Source organism: Hyposmocoma kahamanoa, unplaced genomic scaffold (assembly GCF_003589595.1).
Source record: "Hyposmocoma kahamanoa isolate Upper Pololo Valley unplaced genomic scaffold, ASM358959v1 86, whole genome shotgun sequence".
Lineage (NCBI taxonomy): Eukaryota > Metazoa > Arthropoda > Insecta > Lepidoptera > Cosmopterigidae > Hyposmocoma > Hyposmocoma kahamanoa.
This window is the reverse complement of record NW_020654289.1, coordinates 1124764-1152112: the sequence shown is the minus strand read 5'-3', so window position 1 is coordinate 1152112 and position 27349 is coordinate 1124764. Positions and strand designations below refer to the sequence as shown.

At 36.9% G+C, this 27349-nt stretch overlaps 1 protein-coding gene across 2 annotated transcripts in view; it reads right to left on the bottom strand.

Annotated features, from left to right (window-relative positions):
- Window positions 1-26694, bottom strand: part of LOC113234707 (furin-like protease 1) — a 600106-nt gene extending 573412 nt beyond the window's left edge. Inside the window, exons 1-2 of one of the 2 annotated variants that reach the window (XM_026470151.1) lie at window positions 26521-26694; window positions 23541-23841 (exon numbers count right to left, since the gene is read on the bottom strand). In XM_026470151.1, coding sequence (XP_026325936.1) covers window positions 23541-23696 — 156 coding nt within the window. In that variant the 5' untranslated portion in view covers window positions 23697-23841; window positions 26521-26694. The remainder of the gene's footprint in view (window positions 1-23540; window positions 23842-26520) is intronic. The other variant, XM_026470150.1, reaches the window with a different exon arrangement.
- Window positions 26695-27349: the final 655 nt, after the last annotated feature.

Below are 27349 nucleotides of genomic sequence, written 5' to 3'. Positions count from 1 at the left end.
ACGTTAAATAAGCGATAAGAGAAAAGAAGTCATCATAATATTTCTTAATTACGTGAGACGGAACGGCTTGAGCAGATGAGCTCGTGTATTGCAAAATTATCCTAATTATACATAATACTAAGAAAGATTTACAGCCTACGACATTCTAGTATAATTAGTGTTTTGAAACAATTAATGGACACTTAGATAATTATAATTTTATGTCAAACATCAGTTTTTTTTTTTTTGTGGTGCCTCTCGAACTAGTGAAGGTTGGCCACCAGTTGAATTTTCTATGTGTAAAAACTTAATGTTGTACATTAGAAAAGATTGTTTCCCAAATTGGTCCTACAGGGAATCGAATCAGAGACAACCTCATCAAACGCTCACAGTGCCTACCGTTGGGCCACCCAAAACGATTTACTCCTTCATTCTATATCAAAACCTAGTTGTCGGAACGGTACATTGTGTAGCACGGTAAATAAGAAATTACTAACGAGGGTCAGTTACAAGCCCTAAGTCGGAGGCTGAGGGCTTTGATAAGTCGAGTTTTGTATTTTCTTAACGTCCGTGATACATACAATGTTTTTCACATTTGCGAGGAAATAAATATGTACAATGTGTATTTCTTGTAGAAATAAATATGGTTCACAACACAATTATGGGTTTTGCATATGGCGCGATTTTTGTTTTTTTTTAATCAATAGATAGCCAGCTAGCTATTTGTTAAGTTTAATACAGAAAATCAAATTATAAGAAACTCTTAACAATAAATATTTATGTAGTGGCTGAATTGTAATTAAATATCTGTTTAGATAACATTTTAGGCGAATGTTTTAAGTTTGAACTTAAGTAGCCTCCTTCTTCTCCTTAAAACTCATTACCGATCATGGCTGTAATGGAAAGAAAAAAGCCCCGAAGGTTTTATTTGGGGCATTATAGTCAAGTTAGTCACCGCGCAATCATACTATTACGAGCAAGTGTGATGAAAATATACTACGATTATCATAAGATTGAACGTTTGTCTTACAGTGCTAACAGCCGATGTCGTAGAAATAAATAAAAACTAGAAATGCTTTCAAATGGATTTTTTATACCAAGTGACGGGGCGAACAAGTTGTACGCTTAGATCTTTAAATGGCAATTATCTGAAAGCCACTCGCACTGCGCCGGTCTCTCTGAGACATATGTTGACAAGTCTCATGTTCCTGTAATTTCACCAGCACCCTTAACCCTTCAAAACCGGATCGCTATAATGCTCACGTTACCGCTTGGCGGCAGAAACAGGTAAGTTGGCGGTACCTCCCTGGACGAACTCTGTCACAGGGGGCTCTATTGCTACGAAAATTAAAAAAGGTGAATAAAAAGAAACCTTAAAGCTTGGTGCTTGATAAGGTGCCAAGGCGGCGCCGGCGACGTTAGCAATAATCAATGAATTGCAACTGTTGCCAATTCGTGTTTGCCAACGCTTTATGCGTTCCACCACGTAAACATTTTCAGATAATATCCCAACAGGAATCGAAATGAAGCAATCTCTGATTGCTTTTATTTGACGCTGTAGAATTTTTATTCAAATCTTTGTTGGCGCACAGTCGCCGATCTTATCTTTTAAGGCTTGATTTTTAAATTTCCTTCGTAACCAGAGATCGAAAAATGTATCGAATTTCTTCACTTTGTGATATTTATTACAGATTTAATACAACGTTGAAAATATACCTCCTTCGAAAACTCATTTTAAATTCGAAAGTACGAAAAGCGTTTCTTTTTAAGAATTTTCAAGAAATGTTGAAATAAGTACAATAAGTACGCTAAGTTTAGTCCAGCAAAAAATTCTCAACTTCCAAGCGGATTACACCTTTTCATTAAATACTTGAAAAGTACGACTTTCGATAGATTTCGTTGAAATTCCCGTAACTTACAGTGGAAAACTTTACACCGTAAAAGTGTCGCGATCGATTGAAACTCTCGTTTACAGTAAGTCGATTGGACAGTTACAGTTGAAAAGCAAAGGTGGTGCCAAAAGTGCTCGTGGTAAAGACATCGAACGGTTACGAGAGAGGTTAGAAATAAATTGAAAAAACGAACTCTATCGGCAATGAGACCAAATTCAATTTAGATACAGTGTTGATATTCCCGGGATTCCTGACCTACTTCGTTATTAAATTTTAAAACGCATCTAAACTGAGCTTTAAATATCTGGTTTGAGCGCCAATAAGAAATATCAATCGGACAAAACTATCCAACATTGTTGGAAAATTTCATACAGAAAACTACCAATTGATAAATCACGCATTTAAGTAGACATGTGCACATGTCCCGTGCGTGGATGGTCGGTACCATCCAGCTGGAAAACAGTGTTAGGTACTACGTCAGTGGTTAGTCTAGATGTTACTTTAGAACATGATAGGGTTAGTGTAGTGCCTAATGCTGTATAATATTTTAATAAGAATAAAGCAGACGAGAGTAGTTGCTCTTCGCTGCCCGCGCCCGTACTGAGTGATCGGGCTTTCAGAGCTTTAACTCATGATTAAGGACCACGGACTGCTTCGAAACATATCGAACAAAAATTCAAATTAATTATGTGGGTTATCAGTTATTTCATAAGACAATAAAGGCTTAAGGTAGCGTCACTTGTAGAGCGAGCTGTATGGTTCGTACGTTTGAAGAGGTTCTTCTAAATCACCACACTTATTTGAAAAAGCTTTATTTTCATGTAATAAGAACGAAAAGACGTTGTACGTTACGCTTCCGCTCTTTTTCGCTCTAATAACTTGGACTTAAGACTATATCTAATCGACTTAATGCTATTCTGCGTCGATAACTCTGATGACTCCCTAAAATGTAAATTTTTAAATTGTTGTGTAAATAAGTATACGATGTTTACTTAATTTGCACAAAACTTTGTGAGCAACTTCCTGCAGCGTTGAAAAACAAAATAAGATTACTTGTTTTCAATTCCACCACCGAACAATGTGCTAAAAACTCTGAAAATGTAAATAAATTAACGTAAAACTCAATTTACCGCTACCTAGTTATCTCCACTTCTCACCCCTAATTCTGTGGAGTAATTATCTGTTAGAATTAACTTGGATCGGGAGCCAAGCGAGAAGTGAGGTTAGAGCACCTTATGCCATTACAGTAGTCTGTATTAGTAGCCAGTTATTTCCTAGCCCAAGGACTTAGATCTCTTTCAAACTGGGCGTCGACGCCCTACTTTCCAGATAATAAATATACGGGAATAGTCTCCGTCTGAAATTAACCGGGTAGGTAATGCAATTCAAATTAAAGTAGAAACATTTTACAAACCAAATACAAATGTTACTCAACACATTTTGGTACAAATGACTCAACAATACAATTGGAAAATGCTATCTGAAAATTGGATAACAACGTACCTATACAATGTACGACGTCGAGTTTAAATGCGAATAGAACCAGGAAATTTAATCAACCGAATAGCCCTGGACTATTGTCGCTTTCGAGCGACCTAGATGCCACACGTGAACCGAGTCGCATTCATCGTCTGATTTGAAGACGTCCGTAAACCAATCGGTTTAGTAAACCTTCAGTGTTTGTGACTTCGAAGATAAAGCCGCCGACACAAAAGCAGATACCCCTGTCTACCCGCTTCCCCTCGTCCCCCTCCCCCCTCCCTCCGGGAAGACGTTTAAGCCGACGACGATTGCCCCTTACAAAAGGCTGTGGACCCGCACTGTAGAATGGATTCGAAAGAAAACGGAATCTCATTCCGAACCGGTGCTCATTGCTAGAGAATCACAATTGCTTTTACAATTTTAGAATCCGCTGTAGAACTATTCCATATTTCACTGTCCCAATTGTTTGTTGGAGAAAGGGCTATTTTGCAATGTGTTGTCACAAAATCGACGTCAATTTCTAATGTAGAGCGCGTTGTTTCAAATCTTTTGGTAATTTACGACAAAGCCGACGGCTGACTGTAATGGAGATGTCTATTGTGCGAATTTCCAATAAAGTCAACTGACATTTCGACGTAAATAAAGAATAAGGTTATTTTTTGAATAAAGAGCAGAAAAATCTATTTTGTGGAACGAGATGATTGACATCACGCAGAATCGTGACACAAGAAAGAAAATCAAGGTCAGATACGGTTCTTAGAATGCGGATTCAGTAACCACAACAAGTGTTTAGATCACAGACAACCATCGCTTTAGAAAACCGTCATAAAATATAATTTCAAACTTCAACCATATATATTGGTTGTGTAAACTGGTGGTCGTGCGTACCATGGAGTCAAACGCGTAGCACATTAGCACTGCTCATGTAAAATGTTAATTTATTTTTCCCGAGCGATGACACTCACATCCTAATTAACTAAAATAAAAAGCTTGTACAAACGAAACGTGAACGACTTCCGCGGCATTACATGACGTGGCGCCAGACGGAGTTTCGCCATGACCATTTTTCATTAATATATATATAATTATTAATGAAAAATATATACCTTAAACTGCACCTACACGCAATTAACGCAATTCATTTATTCGTGGATACACAGGTTATATAGAAATTGACAATGACATGACTGAGATCCCTACATTAACAGAGAAAAACAGCTGATGATTTTTAAACAACTGAATAGATGTTCTTCAACCATAGCTAAGAACCATATAGATTATATTAGTCTACAAATGAAAAAAAAAACCGTTTTGAGATTAGGCCAACCATTTGGATCTACGATGTCAGAGATAGACATACTTGTGACGATGAGACCTCTTTCTTCATCATCCCACCTTTTTATCATCCCTTTCTCTGGTTCCTGGCCACCTACTTCGATGTTTGAAATTACGTAATTTAAGTAGGGAGTGTTTTTATATGATTGTACCCTTAGAATAATAACGCATAGAAACCTAGTCCGCACACGCTAAGTGAGGCCAATTGAAGCGCTCCCGATGGGCCTACACGAGCGGGCGGGCCTTCAGTGCTATGAATTTTAGCTAAAAATGACGAAATGTGCGGTAAATGAGTGTAAAAACACGTCAGACAAACATAAAATAGATACTAACATCACATTCCACAAGGAAGTAACGCGTTTCAACTTGTACTTTTATATAAATATTCACTAAAACCGAAAATTAACCTAGTACTAAAACTAGCCTACATGAATTTGATTTTTGCCTCACTTGTGACAGTTGGTTTGATATGAAACTATCATTCTATGCGTTATTATTCTAAGATTGTACCTATGTTTACCGTTATTTTTGTTACAGCCTTTACCTTTCTTCCTTTTCCTGCTCCTATTTTGCAATAAATGATGTGAACCTTTTGTTTCGCTACTTAAAGCCCTCAGTCACATACAAAGCAAAGTCTTCATTAAACTAATGTGAAAGAGGTCGTCCAGCGAAGAAGACGGAAAGACTGCCATCAAGCAGTAATGCTAGCGTTACTGTGTTCCGGTTTTGAATTTAATAATAATCAAAAGTCTGAACTTGGTACAACATATTTCTTTTTAAATTATACAGATTTAATTATACATTATAATTACTTTAATTACTCCGCAAATTTTAAGAAAACTTAATTTAGGAACTGTGAATAGGGCTCGTCAATGTATCGCTCAACAAGGCCGTCACTTCGACAAATGCTTTGATTAGAAAATTTTGTGCTTACTTGGAAATAAGTATTACTTTGTATTTATTAAATTAAAAGATAATTTATTACTTCATTTATAGCAGTTTCGTTGTCTGTAAACTTATTGCTACTTCTTGAAATAGGGACACTAAAGCCTGTCTACGAATGTCGTATTAAATGTATGGGAGCGTTTAACGGTAAAATTTTGGATAATTCCCGTTTTATTTTTAAAAAGTGGTTGATGTCATTTTACTCATTAGGTAAGGTACTTTCGATATCAGTTTAAAGGTTTTTAATATCTCTTATATTTACGGAATAAACGTCTAGGCACACTTGCGGACAACACCCTGACGACTACACCTACAAATATCATGAAAAAGAATGAAAGTGAAAAGTCTTGCGTACCTACATATAATAAATTTATATCGGCATGTGAAAATTCATCGTTATTGCAATAGTTTTAAGCACCTACGCCGAAAACACCAGGACCATTCCCGACGCCTTTCTTTTAGATTCTAAACAGTAGCAAAATCAAAAACGGTCAAATGACACACTTAGGTAGAGGTCGCGCACGCGTGATGTTCTGACATTCTGCGCTCTACTAAAATACTGTCAAATAAATAATACTCGACACCATTAAAAGATAACGTCCAGTATGAGGCTGCATTCGCATTATGCGTCTTTAAATTTGGTCGGGTGTTACTTATTTGACAGTAATTCTTTCCGACAGATATCAGACTGAGAACGAGACTACATGGCCAGAACCGTTATTGTTATAGATAACAGTGCATATTAAAAATTGTATTACAGCTATACACCTGTAGTATATCCGTGTATGACTTATTAGCGATTGAATGCAGAGTTTGTTGTTTTACAATATTAGACAGGTCACGTGTCGAGCACGGAGAAGCCCGTGACCGAGCATGCCGATGATGTCATTGACACGTCACTCAGTGTGAAATTAAAACAAAAAATGACGTGATAATCATATACCATAATATACTATATAAGTAACAGTGACCTAGTTGTAGCCTTGAGGGCCGAGGAATATTCCGAAATTTATACGACTGATTTGTCTACCGCTTATGGAGTATCTTTACTTTAATAACTTTATTGCAAAATCTAGAAAAATAAGTGCAGACATGTGTGTAGCTCAAAAAGTATCCCCCTGGATTATGGGTAGCTAGGTCTTCCGTCCGTCAAGTGTGTTGCCTCAAAATAACAATAACTAAGTCTATTTACAATAAACTTATAAAACATGAACACGAAAAGAGGTGGTTTACATTTAATTTTGGTACAGTATAGTACCGGCACGCTACAATGGCCGTTTTGACGTTTGCCCGCTCATCAAGTTTCGTATTAATTCATAACTACGTTGAAGGAGCTACATGCAGTTGCACTGTTGTCAATAGTTACGTGCAGTACAATTTATGGATGTATACGACACAACTTGGCAATTGTTTTTCGAAATTCGAAATTTAAAAAAATGAAATCTAATACGATCGTCACTTATAGGATCGCTGGCCAGCACAACTTCTGCCTCCGGCAAACTCGCGTCAAAGCTCAATGCACAACAAAGCAGTTTCGAATTGACGATATATTAAGTAAGCATTTTTATTTTCGTTTTATTAAAACTTTTTAATCAGTTACCCCTTGCAACACCAGTTATAAATCTAAAAACTTACAGATGCGACTCGCATTTGATTATATTTTTTTCGATAATGAATTGAGATTTGACCTCATTATTGTAATCTGTCAAAGCGGCCATCATAGTGTGCCGGTACTGTAATAAATTTGTTACGTTATCATGTATAGCTCCAGTGTTTAAAAACACCAAAAAACAATCATCGGAGGGAAACTCGCACGCCAGAAGAGACTGGGAACTTCCCGCATCTAGGCCAAGCATAGTTTGAATATCAATCTTTAGAGAAATCTAAGAGAAGTAAATGGGTTGACTGACACACGTATTAACTAAATAAAATTTAAATTAGAATTTGTATAACAGTGTACTCCAACATGTCAATAACATCACCATAACATCTATAAGTTCTACTGTAAGCTTTATAGGTACTTCCTTTACCTGTTTCCCCTCAATGTTTGTGTCGGGAATGGTCGGTTTAGATACCTTAGAGTTGAGACGAGAGATGGCGCTGTTACTTTGACTCTTTAAGTTATCAATTATGATGAAATTGACAATCCATTAGAGGTAGCCCGTTGCGACAAATATGTAATGCTTCACAACACGTCCTGCTCATAGGGCGTTATTGTTGGTCAATTGCCCGGATTGCTCTTCACCGAGATCTGCATTTATTTGATAACAGTGGAAAAAAAATGTGCAAAGAAGTCTATGTTGGTATTAACCGAGTAATAATCTAAAATTTATTTGTGTAAGAGTGACGTGTTTATGTAATTTTTATTCTCAATTTTTAATTCTCTTTTTTTCTATTTCTAATCTATGTACGTTTTGAGAAACTGTAAGTACAAAAAGTTATGTAAAATAAATAAATAAGTAATTCAGGAGTTGGGTAAACTGCAGGCTGCCTTGGCGCAGACTGTTTGCGTTTCATCTAATTTGGAGCTACGTTGTCATAAATACACATTTTTAAGGGTTAATAAAAAAGAGTGTCAATACATGTAACATTGCAACCATCAAACCAGAAGAATCAACTAAAAAGAAAGCAACCGTAATGTGAGTTACTGGAAAATAGTTGGTAAACGTAATTTTTCTAATTTTTTTAAATTTTCAAATAGGAGGCGGTGCCGGCCGAGCACGTTCGTGTACATAGATTATTATTTATCAGTTACTAAATCGGCAAGTCTGAGCTACACCTGGCCGTTGACCTGTTTATGAAGTATGACGATGTTATTTCTAATATTTATGCAAACCACTCCATTGTTTCACTAAAGAAACTTAGATTTAGACCAGAAGAAATATAATCCCAGTATAATATTTGAATTCAAATTTACTGGTAATGCATCGACATATTTGGAACCAAAGAGACACTAAAGATAAAAATTAAATGAATGAATGTGTAAAAATTAACCTAAATACATGAATGTTACTTCTTTGATAATATTCATATTTTTTTTAATGTTGAAATTCGACACCCTTTACATAAGGTCAGTACCTTGACTACTGTATAAAAACACTGCAAAATTGGGGAATTTCATATCACAATTTAGGCCAACTTTATGCTTAATGTAAGCATTGTGTACAACAATTAGATGTGAAATTAATAACATATGTATGTTTGCAATAATTCTAAGGATTATTTGTAACCTGAATTGAAAAACTAAGTCCATGCAGTAAGAGCGAAATAGACGCATCCGCTCGGATCGACGACGAGAAATGCATGTCTTTTTCGCTTTTATTAAAAGGACTTTTTCTGACCTGCTTAATGGAATTCCTTATCAATCCGTGTAGTTGTAATTTAAATACATTAAACTCAGGTACACGTCGACATGCGTTATGTATTATTTCTTATGATTTTTTCCTCAAGAAAAATATTTTATGTGTCACATATCCATGTGGCAAAGTAAGGAATACTGCCATCTCTGAACGATGTGGTTTGAGGACGTGGTCACAAAAATAGACTAAGGTATTTTGAGGTGGTTTGGGCACATGCAGAGCGGATGAATAAAAGTAAAGTAGCAAAAGAGATACGTATAGGCAACCGACAAAATAAGCCGTTTTCAGATCAAATCGAGAACTTTCTTAAAAAGACGTAGTAAAAAGAATAGGACGGCTTGTATGAAAAGTTTCATGAATATATGTGAAGCAAAAGTATTTGCGTTCTTAAAAAAACTTCTAATAAGAATGTGAATTTGTTCAATTGTACACGACAAATAATATAAAAAGTACTACTTTAGCGTAGTTTGAGTGTTTTTCCGTGGCCTATGTACACATATTGGCAAGAAGCCGACTGCTGTGACGAGTGCGTCCTGGATCGTGTAGGAAGTAGAGAGGTGGGGGGGGGGGGGGGGGGGGATGATTTAATGCGCGCAATCCTACATTACCCCATCGGACACCCGATTATTATCGGCCTGATGTCGAAATTGTTAAGGTTTCTGTACGTTTATCAAATAAAAGTCTATAACTACGAATGACTACTACATCTTGGGCGGACTGTACTATTTAAAAAACGTGGTTATTAATAGAGTAATACAATAATAGGAACATTAAGGTCGAGTTTGATGAGAAGAAACAGTCAACAAGTCTTATAGTCTTATAAGATATAGAAGAAACATTGACAGCTTAATGACAGTACAATTTAAACAGCTATGGCCTCAACAAAGATCCCTGCGGTACTCTAGAGGGTGTTGGATTTCATTATTGTGTGTATCGAATAGTAATCACTGCTTGATCTCTTATTATTAGTTATTTAAAATAAAAACCAACTGAATAAGTTACCGCGAAAAACATCTAAGTTGGACTTCATAAAGAGAAGAGGAAGATTAACGCGATGAAAGCGTAGCTCAATACAGACCTGTTTGACCAATACCATACCTAGCCTAATGCCTATCCCACTTCAACGACTTCAACTCTCAACTTAGCAAAGACTTACGCTTCACAATTGTAACGGAGTGTGCGACCTAGGTAAAGTTCCAATTTAGTCAACGCAATAACGGGTTCCTTAGCGCCGACGAAAAGTTTTAACAATCGTATACAGATAGGGAACTATGTTGTGCCGAATATTAATATTGTATAGTTTGGAGCTGTATGGAACTGAAATGCCGAAACGATTAATATTTGTGACTTTTAGAAACAATACAAAAGACACATTTTTTTGGGATTTCTATCATGCTGTTTAGTTGTAATTAAAGGTTAAAGAGTTTGTCCAGGGAAGTACTGCCACCATACCTATTTCTACCGCCAAGCAGAGTAATGTAAGCATCACTACGTTCACGGTATTGGATGACGGAATTAACAAGCTCTACGCCTTGTCGTAAGCGACGCGCCTACACTTAACAGTTGCAGTGCCACTCAGAGCTTTAAACAAAAACAATATCATTAAGCGAAAAAAGATGTACCTATTCTTCACTCTGATAAACGACAATTCTGTGTCTAGAGAAAACTTGGATACTTGGAAAGAAAAAGAATATTCATCACAACCATTCAGCAAGACTATGTGTGTTATATGATCAAACTTCGATATTTTCCGTGGCTTTTCAATACCAGTGTTTATATTCTCAGACAGAAATTAATACATTGGAATACTAGGACATATTGAGTGCATGAATACAACTTGTTTGTATTAAATTTTCTCAACTTGTACCATTCTATACTGTGTATCAATAATAAAGAAAACTCACGAGATAGTCAAAATATTTAGTCATGATGATCGCATGCATTTACATTCGCTTTTAGCAGCAATGTCGAAAGGAATCCGCCCATCTACTTACGGTATCTACATATGTCTATTCTGTGTGCTCAGGATGACGGCACGTGTTTTCTTTTAAGGTCTGAAACTTTATTCGTCTTTGTAGACTCGTGACAAAGAATGTTATGTAACTATTGTGAAAACTGATATTGGACTCTTGAATAGTTTCGCTCGTTTCACCTATGACTTCAATGTCCTTATTGAAACCAGTTGTTTAAATATGCATGGGAAGGGTCAAAATTTAATTTTCCAACGCCTAGTGAATATTTTGCTAATACATCCCATCGCCTGAATAACCATATCAACTAATGGCGACGAGATCTGCGTGCGAAACCAAACCGGCATAACAGGAAAATGATCGGAAGTGTCCTATCTTTTTCTAATAGGAATTACCCATGCATTTGACCACAATCTCACGTGACAATGTAGTCGAGAACAAACAGAACATGCTAATCTAGTACTTATTGACTCTCAACAGAGCAAGTTGTATTTTGGGGATCAGATCCCCAGAAAGAGATTCAGGCTTCTTTACTGTTATGTTAAGCAAGTGCAGATAGGTATGTATGTAAGGTACGTGATATCACGTCAATATTCACTGTTGAATATATAGACTACGGGTTTCATCCCGGGGATTTCGGTCTCGAGATGTAAGTCACTTAAAGAAACATTTTGAAAAATCTTCTAAACCAAAAGTCTGTTTTTATTTAGGTACATAGACATGCCATACTGTAGAGTAGTTTAGTATAATCTGAAGAGATTGAAGAACGACACTAATAAAATTAGGTCTGCTCTATCGGAAACTACATTGAACGTTTGTTTCTTACGTCCGCTATAATAATGAAAAATAAAAATACTTCCATGAAATTTTTGATTTTATAATTTGAGTTAATAAAGAGTTCATAATACTTAGTAACTACAATATCATGTTTTGTCTAAACTTTAAATATGGACGCCTACTTTTGAAATAGACTGGTTTTCCTCGGGATTTTCGAGCCCGTCTCGATTTTTTTTCCCGCAACGCGGAAATACAGCAAGACTGAAATCCCTCCCGTATTATGCTATACAGACAGAACAATAAATACAGTAGAAATGGTAAGTTAGCGTTCGACGCGTGCCAACATTAGGTCTCGAAAGACCTACTTGAGCTTAGTCCTACATTTCCGCTTTGTATGCTGTGGTTGTGTCATTTTTTCGCGCAAATTCTCTAAAATCGCAAAAAAAAATGCGTTACTGTGCTGTTTTGGTGTGCAAAAATCATAGCCGCACCAAAAAAATTACCCATAGTAGTACTTCACATCATCGGTAAGTGTTATTTTAATAAATTTTAAATTTTCTGTTTATCGAGTTGATTTAGATGTTAATCGTTTCCACCTTGTGCAGGTGCTGACTGGACACGGGTGTTTCGGTCACTACCTGCACAAGGTGGCGAGGAGGGAACCGTCCCCGTCGTGCCACGAGTGCGGCGCTGCGGATGACACCGCGCAGCACACCCTAGAGGTGTGCAGCCGGTGGGATGAGCAGCGCCGCACTCTGACGGGGACTTTAGGGCAGGACCTCTCGCTGCCGAGCGTGGTTGCCGCCATGCTCGATAGCGAGGAGTCCTGGGAGGCGGTGGCTTCCTTTTGCGCAGAGGTTATGTCGCAAAAGGAGGCCGCGGAGCGGGTGCGCGAGGACGCGGCGGACGCGCACCCGCTCCGGCGCAGACGTACGGGGAGAAGGCGCAGGCAGTTCGCTGCTCGCCTGATCCCCTAGTGAGGCCAGCGGGCTCTGGACAGGGACTCCGGAGCATGCATTGCACGGCGTCACTCGTCTGGGGGGCGGGTCGGAGGACAACCGACTCGCCCCTCCGTTGGCGCGGGAGCCCTGGCGCAAGCTAGGGCGGCCGGGCGGCGTCGTGGTGAATGTTCACCGATCCCACGGCGCCAACTCAACCGGCGAGAGGGAAACCCGGGGGGGTTTTAGTGGGGTAGGCCCTCCAGTCTGGAGGGAGAGTCCCCACATAACCCCTGAGTCTCCCTGGGCTCAGGGGTATCCATAAAGATTTCCCCCCCGTAAAAAAAAAAAAAAAAAAGATGTTAATCGTTTGTCGTAGTCTGCCTACTGACCGCAAGATGGCAGCATGTTGAATAAAATTTCAATATAAAATCAAAACGTCGTAACTTTTAAAAAAGGTATTAAAATTAAAGGGTCATTTTCAGGTAAATTTTTTGTACTAAATTTTGGTGACAATATCGTTTTATTTAAATATTTATAGAATATCATCATGAAGTATTATTTAATATTCGAGTGTGGTAACCTGAAATTTTCTTTCATATTTCACGATGATCAAGATGAGTACAAAAACTTACCCGAAAATGACCCTTTAATACTTTTTTTAAAAGTTACGAGGACTGTGTAATTTCACCAGAACCCTTACCCTCCAGAACCGGAACACAGCAATGCTCATTCGTCTCTCGTCTAGCTCGTCGTCTACCACCGTCGTGGCACATATCACGTTTCTAAAACCACTTCTTGGCTATTATTCTGTTGTTTCTTTACTCCATTACTAATAATAAAGTGTGTTTTAGCAAACTCACCACGATACGCGTGTACATACATCGCGCCGACTCATAAATTGTAAACATACGACACGCGACATATCTCCACCTTTCCATTGTTCCCTCTTTCGCGTTAACTCACAATCACAACGATACAATTGAATTCTATTATATTTTGTAAATAATCGTAGATACAATACATTTAATCGCGTACAATCCTTGCACTTAATTGTTTCTCACCTGATTGTAATTGTATAAATATTGTTTTGTATAAATAGCGTGAATTACATAAATTGTATACCTACTGTATATTCCTACAGCAATGGAATTTGTATACAAATTTTCTGGCGACGAAAAAACTCATTAAATAAACATCATTTATAGAGTGATCCACAGTTAAATGGAATATATTTATGGAAATATGCAGTTAACTGTTACGTTAACTAATATTTTCTTTAAGTTTCTTCGTAACTAAGTATGTAGAATGTTGAAGTAAACATAATATAAACGTGAATGAATATGTTGGCTTTGTCATAAATGTGATATAACATTCCCTACCAAAATAATACTTACGTGCATATGTAATATGTAATAATTCTGTGAATACCCAGGGTAACTCACCCTTTAAGTTGTTTCACAAATTACCGATTATATTAATTTGATAAATAAAACTATAAACAACTATAGGCACCTTATCGGAAACAAATTACCAACTATCTTAATACATCATTAATGTATCGGCTTCAAATGTTTTAAATACAACAGTCTTGATAACGTCCTCCGGAGAATTCCCGCAGCTACTATCTCGTTTCTAGTTTGTACCTACACAACTGACATATATAGGTCAATTATGCAATGGTGGGATATTTTCTTCAAAGGTCTTTGGGCACTTTTGTATGGAACATTTACCAATAAAGGTCGCATTCTTGCAGGGATTGAGAAACACTAACAATCTCAGTACAGAGTACTAAAAAAACCGACCTCAAAAGAATGTGGAATTACATCTATTTGCCAAGTTTTATTGAAATCGGTTACCGGAAAGTGCGCAAACCCGGATTCATCCCCTAGTTCGCCACTAAACGGAACTTTATACAGGAGATAATAAAAATCGGTTCTCACTACTCAAAGTTTATCGAGAGAGAAAAACGCCTTGAATTGGAGAATAGCAAAATCAACCATTACAATAATTGCTCCTTATAACAAAATTTAGGCGCTATTTATAAAAATGCATCTTCATACGTGAACAGCCACCCTTCGAGGTGGATGATTTTCTTCAAAATTAAATGGGACCACTATGGAGGTACCCTCTTTCCAACAAAAAAAAATCGCGTAACATACATACAAAAAAAAAACATGCAGTCGAATTGAGAACCTCCTCCTTTTTTATGAAGTCGGTTAAAAATAGGTATTTTAAGTCATCTGTTTAAAAATAAGTTATAATGAAATTAAAACTGCGTTACCATTGCCTGTACATCATTTTGAATTGTGTATCAGATTAAAAAATAATGTATACATATATGGAATTAATAGCTGGCTACATCTGTATAGTAAAAAAGCTATTTCGTTTGTGTACATAAATTTTACAAAGCAGGCAAATTTTTTGACCAATGGTCTTTGAATGGACCATTACTAAGATACCCCCTTTCCAACAAAAAAAACACCGGTTCACAAATGCCGAAGTAAACAAGTAAGTCATCGACTGCAAATTTAAATATCCTATCCTACTTATTACGTATCCAGCAATCTCAGCAAGTATTCTATATGGAACGGCAATAAAACGAATTTAATTGAAATTTATGACATTTAATTTAAATCCCTGACCCGAAATCAAAAAGGAAATCTCCAGTGCCATTATCAGTCATCCTTCTCTTTCACACCTCTTCGTTCAGAAATAATCTCCATTCACGCCCCAAGCTTTGTTCATAATTACTACATGTATAATAATTATAATGTTTTTATTTAAAAAAAAGCCGATTTCAAAAGTTTGCTTATCAAATTTTTATCGGAATTACATCTATTTGCCAAGGGTTATTGAAATTAGTTAACGGAAAGTGCGCGAAACCGGATTCATCCCCCAGTTTGCCACCCTTAGAGGTGAAATATTTCATCAAATTTAAATGGGACCAATACTGAGTTATTCTTTCTCCAACAAAAAGAGAAACTGCCTCCGTGGCCGAACGGTTACCATACCGGACTGCCACGCAGAGGTCCCCGGGTTCGATTCCCGGGCCGGGAGAAATATTTGTATGGCCTATATTTATTTCTCTCGTGAGTTTGGGTGTAATTTGTGGTTGTCTATGTGTGTGTCCATGGCACCCGCGATACAGGGTTTCCCTAGTGCGGGGCTATGTTGAGTGTGTGCTTTATTATTAAAAAAAAAAAAACATAAAACTCGGTTCAGAAATGCCGGAGTAATCGTGTAACATACATACAAAAAAATTACAGTCGAATTGAGAATTCTCCTTTTATGAAGTCGGTTAAAAAATGGCTAAGGAAAAAGGATTCTTTACAAAACCTACAACCGAGTTGCTTGACCCTTCTATACATAAAGGTGATACACTGATGATACAGTCCACGAGCATAAAAAACAAGTACACACTACATAAAGCATTCACATAAATCTACTTTGGCGACGAAAGTGTTTTCTAAAGACTCTAACAGCCGAGGACACGAGACAAATTGCAGTTTAAACTGACGCTTGACCACCCAAGCGAAGCTCTTTAGATAGACCACCTCATGATGGGAGGCCATGCACTGATATAATGAATATGTGGCGTCCAGCCGCCTAAAGCAAAAACTGAGTTGAATTAATGACGTCGGTCCAAATACTTTTGTTTCATTAATGGTGCTTGTAACATGCAGTAAAAACAAAATAGTTTATTCCATTTCACCTTGGGTCTTCATTAAGAAATGTAAAGTTGTATTCTTTGTATACTTGCGTGCGATACGAAGACAGGCAAGTCTTCGTATCGTGTTGATGCTTTTTTATTTCAGGATTATGTTGACTTTGAACAGTATGCTGTCACCTTGATTATGTAATCAAGTAGTCGGCAATCGTAGAGTGTCGTGCGGACATTCGAGGTCGAGGGGCACACCAATAAGTGTTGCGTGCACTGTCTTGGAGCATCCTAGAACTTTGCACATCTTGCGTCTCGTCAAAAGGACTTCCACACGAACCACAGTGGGAAGTAAAGAACAGGATTTACATCTGCCTGTACGTACGTAGACCCCAGAACAGGTCGTCCTCTTTAGCATGAATGAAAGTACAACGAAAGAATTGACAATTTTGAAAGTTGTTTACGTGGTTCAACATAGAATTTAAAGTCCTATGTTGTGATGTACAGAATTTATTTTCGTTGAAATTATATTCTTTTAAACCCCCAACGCAAATAAAGAGGAGTTAGAAGTTTGGGGCCATTATTTCTGCCTTTGCGTCTGTCTGTTTGCTTGTATGTCTGTCGTATCGTAGCTGCGGATAGAGTGATCTCAAAGCGGGTTTTTTTTTATTTGAACGCTAATTTAATCGAGGTGGTTCTCAGCTTTGTTTAAAGATCATCAGCTCTTTTCCTAGTCAGTGTAATGACTATCTTCTTCTTCTTTCTTCTTTAGCCGTTCTCAACCTCTAAGGTGTAGGCCTCCTTCAGTTTATGCCACCTTTCCCGGTATTGCGCAGTTTCTAACCACTATGTTCCCGTCAGTACTTTGATATCGTCGTACCAACGCATCTATGGTTTTTCTCTCAGACGTTTCTCGCCCCGCGGTCTAAACGGAAGCTGGAATGGACTGGCCATGTCGCCCGCAAGAAAGGCTCTTGTTGCAAGGCAGTGATAGAATGGAGTGACATCAGCTCATAAAACGAATATTAGTAGGAAACCGATGATATTACAATAATATGGTCACCTCGATTTGATGCCATAACCTGTGTCCTGGTCTGCAGACTACTTAACTCCTCAATTACTTGCAGTGGAACAATCGTGTTTGGGCTCGTTACTTACATTTCGATACTTACGCTTTGTAGACTTTTCGGAGTACACTTGTGACCGAGGGTGTTGGGTAATCAAATTAAAGGATTGGTCCAAATCATTTATTGTAAAATAAATAGGTAAAGAATAGGAAAAGGAGGAAAGGACACACACTACTTAAATTACATATGGGTTAAGCATGGTAAAAAAGAATTTACCCCAAAAGGGCCTGCATTTGTACAAATACTATGCTTTACAAGCAGCTAGATTACATGTTTTTCACAGGTATAACTTGTCAGAATTTGATATGAAGTCTAGCCCGTCTGCTCCCTTCGGAAGTTTAGTAGTGAGCGACGACGGAATGAAGAAAAGTAAGAATGACGAAGAAAAGGAATTAAAGAACAATTCAAAATTTTAAAAGTGGGACGATGAAATAGGTCGCTTGGTCACACACTGTTTTGCACCGGGAGTTTTGTTTCCTTTATACGTCCATATAACGCGAAATTCTGAATTTAATTATACCCTTGACAAGTGCAATTGTACCTCCAGGAAAAACTCGGCCAGTACACTACTACAATACTTTTTTTGCTTTTCGATTATTACTCCACGTTATCCTTGTTGCTCAATATGTTGTACAGGATTATTGTGATTTGTAATGCTATGCATAGACATACTTATGTACCAGCTAGCTGCGATGTTATGTCGATTCGTTGGCATTAAAGGCCTGTCAACAGCAAAATAACAGTAGGCTATCGACAGAACCGATGGCTCGATTCACAACCTCCCTTTTCTGCTGAACCAACGACAACGAAAAAGTCAAAGCTTTCCTCAATGTAAATAACGTGTGAAATAGTCTGTGTTTTACATGAAATCAATTGAAATAAGGTTGATTTTTATTAAACGCGTTTGGATAAGAATTGAAATTATTTTTTCGTATGTAAATTACGTTTTTGTTTTTCAAACAAACCAACGTTTCAGGGTCTTTACAGGTCCCATGGTCACGGTTAACTGATTGTCAGCCGTGACCATGGGACATGTAAAACAACTGCCAAAACCTAAGAACTCGATATGCGTTTGGATAATTTGATCGCTCTGACTTTTTGGACGCAAAGTATTGTCATGACATGCGACACTATTTCATGATTCTGATTATCCCTGTAATGTAAAAAATATATACTTACACTGAAACTGACTCCTGTGATTTGAACCTTAATGGAATTTATCAAACTCCTTTATGATTAAATTCATTACTTGAAATTATGGTTGCAATCATTGTACTCGATAGAAATATATGTTGTGATTGATTGAAAAAATAAAACCACTCTTATCAAGATCCACTAGATAAGATTCAGTTGTTTTTCCGTGTAGACGTAAACATCAAACTCATTTAAGTTACGCAGGTCCCATCACGATGTTGCCTTAAATAATGCATAAATATTATTATTTCACCGACAGCTGGTGTCATCCGAATACAAACCGCACAATTAATAAGCACAAGATAAACAACTATGTAACCACCTATAGCGTTTCATTTAAGGACGACGACGCCCCGTTAAACGAAAATAGAGATCTATAAGCAGAAGTTCCTTTGTCACTCTAAATAAATAAGTACGCCTATCTGCTCAAATTTCCTGTTTATTTCTGTGTCCCCCCCTCCGTCTTGTTTGAGCAGAACCTTTTAGATAAGTGGGCCGATATTTTTAAAGGTTCTTTACCACGATAACTTTATACGTAATGTTAGCATTATTAACATTTATTACATTCAGAAGAAATGTAGTGTTTTAAATTTCGAAAAGATTTTCTACAAAGCTGGATCTATTGAGCAAGCGCCTGTCATGGCCAACATTGGTAAAATCTAGGAACAAATGAAGCGGCAAATCGATCACCAAAATATTATGTAAAGCAATAACAAATGAGATTGTATCGTCGTCAAACTGCGTAACGTAATAGTATCATTAACACAAATGTCAACTTCTTTTGGTTGCTTGTGCAATGAAAATCCGCCACAGGCGCCTGAAAATAAATTCTTCCCAAACAAATTGAAAATTGGTACAGTCACAACGGCAATTTGTTGTAATCCCGCAATGATTCTCTAATGTCCCATTACAACAGGGAAATAGAATTACCCGTGGACCCGTTGTTAATGGGTCAACGAAACGAGCACTGGGGTAAAGGTGTTATTAAGCTAGTTACGGTTTCACATAAGACTCGTATATATCTACCGATGTATTTCGTTACCAATTAATGCCATTGTTGTGTGATATGACGTTTGGCTATAAGGATGGAAGCATATAGGTTGCGTACAGGAAGACACTCAAACTCTCATTACTGGAATATTCCTCGACGAAGTTTGTGGAACTTTTAGACTCGGCTGGTCTGTAATGTTCGTAATTAATTTGCATTTTCAACTGAACTATTTACGAAGACACCGAAAGAGGTCGTGGATGATGCAAAATTAGCGGTATCTTACTGAATTAAAGTGGAATGTCCTACTGTCTCTACTAAAATCTCTCTATAGGAATATTCAAGTTATTGAATATCACTATGTTTAACTACAATGATATTCAATTTTTTTTTTTTAAATTACTCCACTAGTGTCTTATAATTGTTACGAGTAATACAAATAAAAAAGTAAAGAAAAACTTTTATAGATTTCTCACAGATGGCGTTACGGCAAAAAGGTCTTTAAAAACTAATAATCTTGTCTACTCGTATTTGGCAAGTTTTATTGATATCGATAATCGGAAAGTACGCGAAACTGGATTCATCCCCTAGTTTTCTACCCTTAGTGAGGGATTAGGTTTTTCAAATTTAAATGGGACCAATACTGAGGTACCCTCTTTCCAACAAAAAAGAATCACCAAAATCGGTTCACAAATAAAAAAATAAAAAACATGCAGTCGAATTGAGGATCTCCTCCTTTTTTTGAATTCGGTTAAAAACAAAGGTCTAAAACAAGCCATGGATATATTCATAAGGTGTTTGTTCCTTTCGTATCTGGGTTAGGAGAGCGTCAGCCATGCACGGTATGCTGAAAGTGCTGGTTCAAATTCAGCCAGATCGATGGAATTTTTCTTAGTGATTTGGTTTTTTTTTATAATATCAAACCAGAACGCAGTGATGTTCATATTACTGCTTGGCGGCAGATAGGCAAGGTAGCAGTACTTCCCTGGACGATCTCTTTTACAGGAGCTCTACTGCTCTCTATAGGAGTTTATAAACGCTTCTAAATAACATTAAACGTAAAATGCTGATTAGGAATAACGGAAGAAAAGAATGTTGGAACTTGGGATTGTTTTGTTACTCCCTGGAGGGCTTTAGAACCCACAAAATATGTCCTGCTGACAAGTCAGACACCGCGGGTTACACTGCGAGTTACCAGCATTTACGTTTCTCAAAATAACAAACTAATTTTGTCTCAGTGCACAGGGAATGATGGTGCAAACGCTCGAGTAACAATTTTCATTTAAATATATTTCTAAATCTTGAAGGAATTCTGAAGGATTCTATAATTTCTTTGTTCTCTCTTACTTGCGAAAGATGCATTGCTTCACGTTCGGAATTAGGTTAACAGATATTTCCATTGTCATATGTCAAACATTCATAAATGTATTGTATACATTGAATGAAATCGACGTACCTTCTTTGTTAATCGCCGTTATACCGGGAAAATAATTATTTCACAAATAATTTACATTGGAATAAAGACAATTGAAATTTAGTCGAGTGGCTCGCACAGTGGTTTTCATGGTGTCGCCGTCTCTGAGGTACCTGGTTCGATTTCTGGTTGGGTGAATGTAGAAACACAAGTGCTTTAAGTTAGTAGTAGTATACTCCTTAGCATTTACTGCGTTCCGATTTCGAACGATAACGGTGCTGGTGAAATTACAGGCACATGGGACTTGTCAACTTATGTCTCAGGGTGACGGGCGCAGACTTTTAAATGTAATTCTTTTATTTTGTGTTTTATCCTAAAGTTATTGTATATTTTTTTATCATCCTGTCATATCATTATCGTTGTCATAAGGTAACCAAATAAACTACTTTTCTTTCTTTCTTAATATTATTAATATTATTTATTAACGATGAATATTTCTTACAAATACCATGGTTATTAACTTATAACAGAAGATTCCACATTTTATATTTTACTGTATCTATATACATTTACGTTTTAAATAAGCAATTGTGTCGCGTTTTCATTGCTTGTATATTGAAAATTCTTAACGATGAGTTTCAATATACAAGGAAACAAGTTCTCCAATATTTAAATTACTTTGTGTATGGTTACGTAAGTCATCCTAAGAAATAAATATCAACTGTTAATATTTTGTGACAAAACGCTATGTAAGAAGAAAACTCTTTGGTAGTTTGTTTTCTATGTCGTCAATTGTTCAGTTAGACTATTCCAAGAAACCATTCTGCTCGTCCCTATTGATAAACTAACTCTACCAGCCCTCGTAGCATGCCGACGTGATAAAACTATTATATCCACTTCCAGCTCTGAAATTCGAGTGATAAAACTGGCATTTTAAAATTTTATCACAATAGCGAAGATGACGACTACCGTGACGTCACTTTTTTATGCACCACTTGTGCCACAACCAATGGCCTCAAATGCATATTGCAGTGCCAAACATGACCGCAACGTCACAGCTGATTTTAAAACATTTTTATTGTTCTGAACGGCAGCTTTATCAACGTAAAAATTGAGCGCGACAAACAAAATAAACAGAAATAATATAACGAAAAGTTCTTATACATTAATTTTAAAAAAAGGTAAGGAAATCATTATTAATACAGCTATACTTGAGAGCAATTTGAAATACGTTAAAAATGACTGAGTTAAAACTTTGTTATAAAAATAATAATAATAATAACTGAAAATTTAATGTAAATTAATTTATGTAAAAACCCGCCATTTTTTGTTTCATATTTTACGACGATGTAATTAAAAGGTTTACAATTTTCGCAACGACGATTAAACGACAAAGATAGCTATATATATTTATACGCAATTTCATATAGTTATCCTTGTTCTTCAAAATGTATAACAATAGTCCATTATCGAATAAACAAAAGAACGAATGACACTAGTGCCGTATCTTATCGATTTAGTATTCGCAATAAAAAATATAAAATTTTAATAAGGGCAACATAGTTTTTTTAGAGTGCGATAAACATGCCACGGGGAGGTTTATCATATATCGCATGCGATGTACCGCCATGCTACGCATGCTGGTCATGTTCTAAGAGATTGAAAAGAATGTCAATTGTTATTATTTCCTCTGTATCAGACATGGTTCATTGTTGCTTCATCAACTTCAGCCGAGAGTTAAGCCTTTCCGTGCTGTATGTTGACACTGACATTAATACAAACAAAGTCGCCATTGTCATAAAAACAATACTTTTATTCGCATAATGTTCGTCATTGATTTTGAATTATTGACACAAGGGACAAGGCCATCGTAGGCTCGGGAATCATCGGTCGTTATATTGACACCATCCAATTTTGATTGTTTTGGCGAAACGCCGGTGCTTTGACAAGTTAAACATTTGGGAGCCAGATTAAACGTGTTATTAAGAATATTAAAGGAAATAATTATCGGCGTAATGAAAGATCTAGGCCGAGACGGCAAATTGGTAATTTTGCGAAAATAATTACGTCCCCTGATTAAGATTATATCAGCGCTTTGTTTGACCCACTTTCAGCGAGTCAATATTTCTTTCCACGTGGGTTTGTATCCAAATCTTATGGGATTTTAGGATTAGTATTGAAGGGATGAATAACGTCCCCTTGAACAAATTGAGTGGAAGAGCGAACGGTAATCCCAGTGAACTACACGGGCCGAGAGATTACATCGATTACTAACTCGCATTGAAGTAAACTAAGTGGGAGTTTAAAGTACGCAACAAATTCTAACCATTTAATGCAATTGCGGCGTCAATTCAGTTTTATTGGCAAATAACCGTTGATCACTGTGCACATATTTAAACGGTATATGACGATTCACAGCGTACGTGTAGCGGAAAACGTAGTAATAATTGTTTAGTGTATTATCATTTTCAGTACTTACCTCTCCAAGATTGACAAAGCCGTGGTCCCTGGCGACCGCGTCAGCTGCTTCTTTCCCTGCTGGCACGTGTACAGCCCATGTCGGCGTGTAGTGGTGCGCACGCGCCGCCTCGAGCACGCAAAGCAGCAAGATGGCCGCCAGCGTGCGCCTCGCCATCGCACTCACACTCACCGGCTAGTACTTGTTAGCATTGCACACTAAAGCGTCAAATTATTATTCACAGACAAGGCAAAGGATGCCCAAGTTTTATCATAAAGTTATCTTCATTACTTGCCAATCACTGGAGGAACCTGCAAATGACCTAAGATAAAATTGTTTTGCCTCCAAAGTGCGTATTGTAGTTTTAGTTTATAGAACGCCGAGGGGAATTACAAACAAATAGTGTTGATAACCCTGAAGTTAACCGATATGAGAGGAAATAATGCATCTATAAAATGTGGAATAAGAAAATACAGACTTAAGCAATGATGAAGTCGTAAAAGTATGTTAATGGTGCAAGTAGCGCTGGATTAGAATAACCATGCGGTGCATTCAGCCGATCGTTTCTATTGTATTGTTATGGTTATTGTGTTGCAAGAAAATTGTTTAGACTTCAAGGCGCTGAATCTCATCGGCAAATGGTCGCAATGTTGGCAACACTTCCCACATTATGTGGGTCAAGTACGCGTCGAGGACATCGTTCGGGAGTATAACGGAGGGTAGTCGGTAACTCTTTATTAGCTACCGTATAACCGGAGGACCATTAATCAAAAAACTCCATCGATACGCGTCAACCTATTTTTATTTTATTTTTTCATTAAAAGCATACTGTACTGTGATACCTGTTCATTTTTCCTTATTGATGGAAATTACTTGCCGCGCGTTCGTTTTCTCAAAGCGTTTGTGTTGAGCAAAATAATGTTTGGCATATTTTCTACTAAAAGTGATGTACACGAAGCTAGAGTACAACGTTTCTTAGTAGACTAGTCTGTGTCGCGTGCACTTGTTTTTGATTTTGAACTGTTTTTAAGCCAATGCTACTGAACTATATATCAGAATTAATTTAAAAAAATGTGTTATGTAGCCATTTTCTTACTGTTTAAGTAAACGATACGAACACAATTCCTCAACAGATCGATAGAGAAATTTGAACTCTATCTTATGCTTATTTAAAATGGATATTTGCCTCCTCGGAAGGCAAAAAAAGGTAGGTAAAAGTGCACTAAGCTAAGCTACTCATTGAGTAAGCTTAGAAATAAGTGTCAAATTTAGGAGTGAGCACTTCAGGCACGTGAAAATTTTAATGCAAAACAAAACAATTTTCATAAAGGAGCTAGTTGATTCAAACGAGGAAGTGTCCTCGGACATGCGATCAACTCGTTCGTTCGATGGCGAGTTCGCGTGAGTTTTGAGCTGAGACACGTATTCCAAAACCCTTTTTCGGTCGAGGATATGTCCCTAATTTGTTCGTTGTTTGTCTTTTGCTTTATCCCCACTCAAAAGCTTAATTTAAATTAGGTACGGTAAAGACATCAGCAGCGGTATCAATAAAGCGAAATAAGTATGTTGGTGCAGGGGAAAACGGAACTATTCATCGTTTCTTTGTTTAACAATGATTTCGAATAGTTAACCTCGTTATTTACATTTTAATTAAATTGATTTGACGTTGTTTGTTTTGACGGATTTACTTTTAAATGTTATTTATGGCATAAATTATTTATTAATAAGTTTACGTTATAGTCATAACTCGATATAGGATATTATTAAGGTACGTTGGAATGAAAAAAAAAACTGTCGAGTCCTAATTGCTATAAAAATCCTGCAAATTCTTATACAGGTACTGCAAGCTATAATGTAAAAAAATACCACTTTAAAAGAATAATGAAACGTGTTTTAATTATTAAATTACTTTACGATTTAAATCCGGAAAAATAGTTTAATTTCCTATATTAAATTACTATTAGAATTTAATTATCGGAACTGTTGAACCTAAACAAACGTACCTAATTGATATCAAAAGTAACATGCGCTGATGTCAAATTATATGACAATTCTTATGTTTATTTGTAAATATTTTTTTATTTATTATTTCTCCGAAATGTTCTTTTCTAATGCTGTCATTTTGTTTTGTGCGGCCTGTAATGTTCAGTTTGACACTTAACATTCAATACAAAAATTAACTTTATGTCACTTGCAATAACAACGGTCCAACATCCTCAGAGTGTTTTATTGCGTGTACCTACTGTATATAGATTGTTTCAATTTTGTATAAAGAAATCATTTAAATAATGTCTAAGACATGTTTACTCATCGTCTGATCTACTTAAATCAACACAGAACAAACGGGTTTATACAATTTGTTGTTGCCCTTAATTGTTTTTGTTTGTTTACTACCTATGTTTGTCGCGATTGTTTTTCGATTAGGTATGCAAGTATGATGCAAGATTTCTAATAGCTAATAGATAATAATAGTTTTTCAAATATTTACTCACTTGAACGTATTAGTATGTACTAGTATAAGATCGCTAGAGTATATCAATTTCATATTAGGAAGATTATAACAGTGATACGTATTTTTTTAAAAGTCATGCAATTGTTTATTGCATTCTAAGTATTGCAAATAGTTTCAAAAAATTCGACATGAATTCTCGAGTGGGCGATAAGTATGACTTTGACTGACAATTTTAATAATAATTTAGTAGAAAACACTTCGACGACTTGACAAAAGACAATAATCGGAAACTTAAATTCAGGTAATCTTATCTGTTTCCCTTTGGAGCAATGTAAACAGTGGCCAGTACGAGTGTTTCGCGTGCGGCCCACGTCAAGAGGCGGATGTTTCATCGATGGAATTCGATGGGAAGGACCAAGATTCCGTGGCACTTAGACAATAGTAGCCGGTGAGAGTCGGCGCCGCTGTGACGAGCGTTCACCTCTCGCATCCCGCTTAGCGAATTATAAAATTCTCTTATTCCACGTTGTATAAAGGCTAGAACCTTACACTATATATCGGCAGGAACACACACTATGTGTCACAGCGATGCACTAATGTCATTATTGAGCACGGCACGAGTGTCAAGTGGCGCGTGAATATCGCAACGGAGCAACAAAAGACACACCCGTCACGTCCGCGCACGTGATGCTGACTGACTGGCTCTCATTCGTTCGTTCGTTTCGTTCGTCGGCCAGCCAGTTGCTCTCGCCAACCGGAGCGCGACTGGAGCAGACAGACTGTGTTGCTAGCTACGAATGCTCTGGCATCGTGTAGGGAAATTGTACATACCTATTCGGTTGGATAGACAGGTGTTTTCGAATTCCGTGTCAATATTAAATACACTTGCATAGGGAATATCTATCTGTGTACGTAAAACACTTTTGCCCGACACCCATTATTTATGCTTACAAATTCAGAATTTCGATTTATCGATAACTAGGTCAATAAACTAGAACGATTATTTGTGCGTTGAACGAAATAAGTGTAATGAATAATTTTGTTTGCACTTAACAAAAAAACAGATATTGTTTCTAAGGACAGTAAATGCATAAGTTATATTGTTTATAAGCAATGGAAAAAGGTGTTGCAACATAGATACATGTATAGATATAGCTACAAAGAGCGACATCGAGTTGTTAAAACCTGCAAATATTAATTAATTACTTTTTTCGATAAAGAAATTCCTCTCTTTATTCTATTTATGAAGATAAATAGCCGTACATGAGAAGGCCATCAAAAATGGCACATTTTCGTCTTGTTTAAACGTTCACCAGTTGTTTTTTATATAAAAGGCATTAAAATAATAAAGTGTGAACATTTTCCTTTTAAAATACGA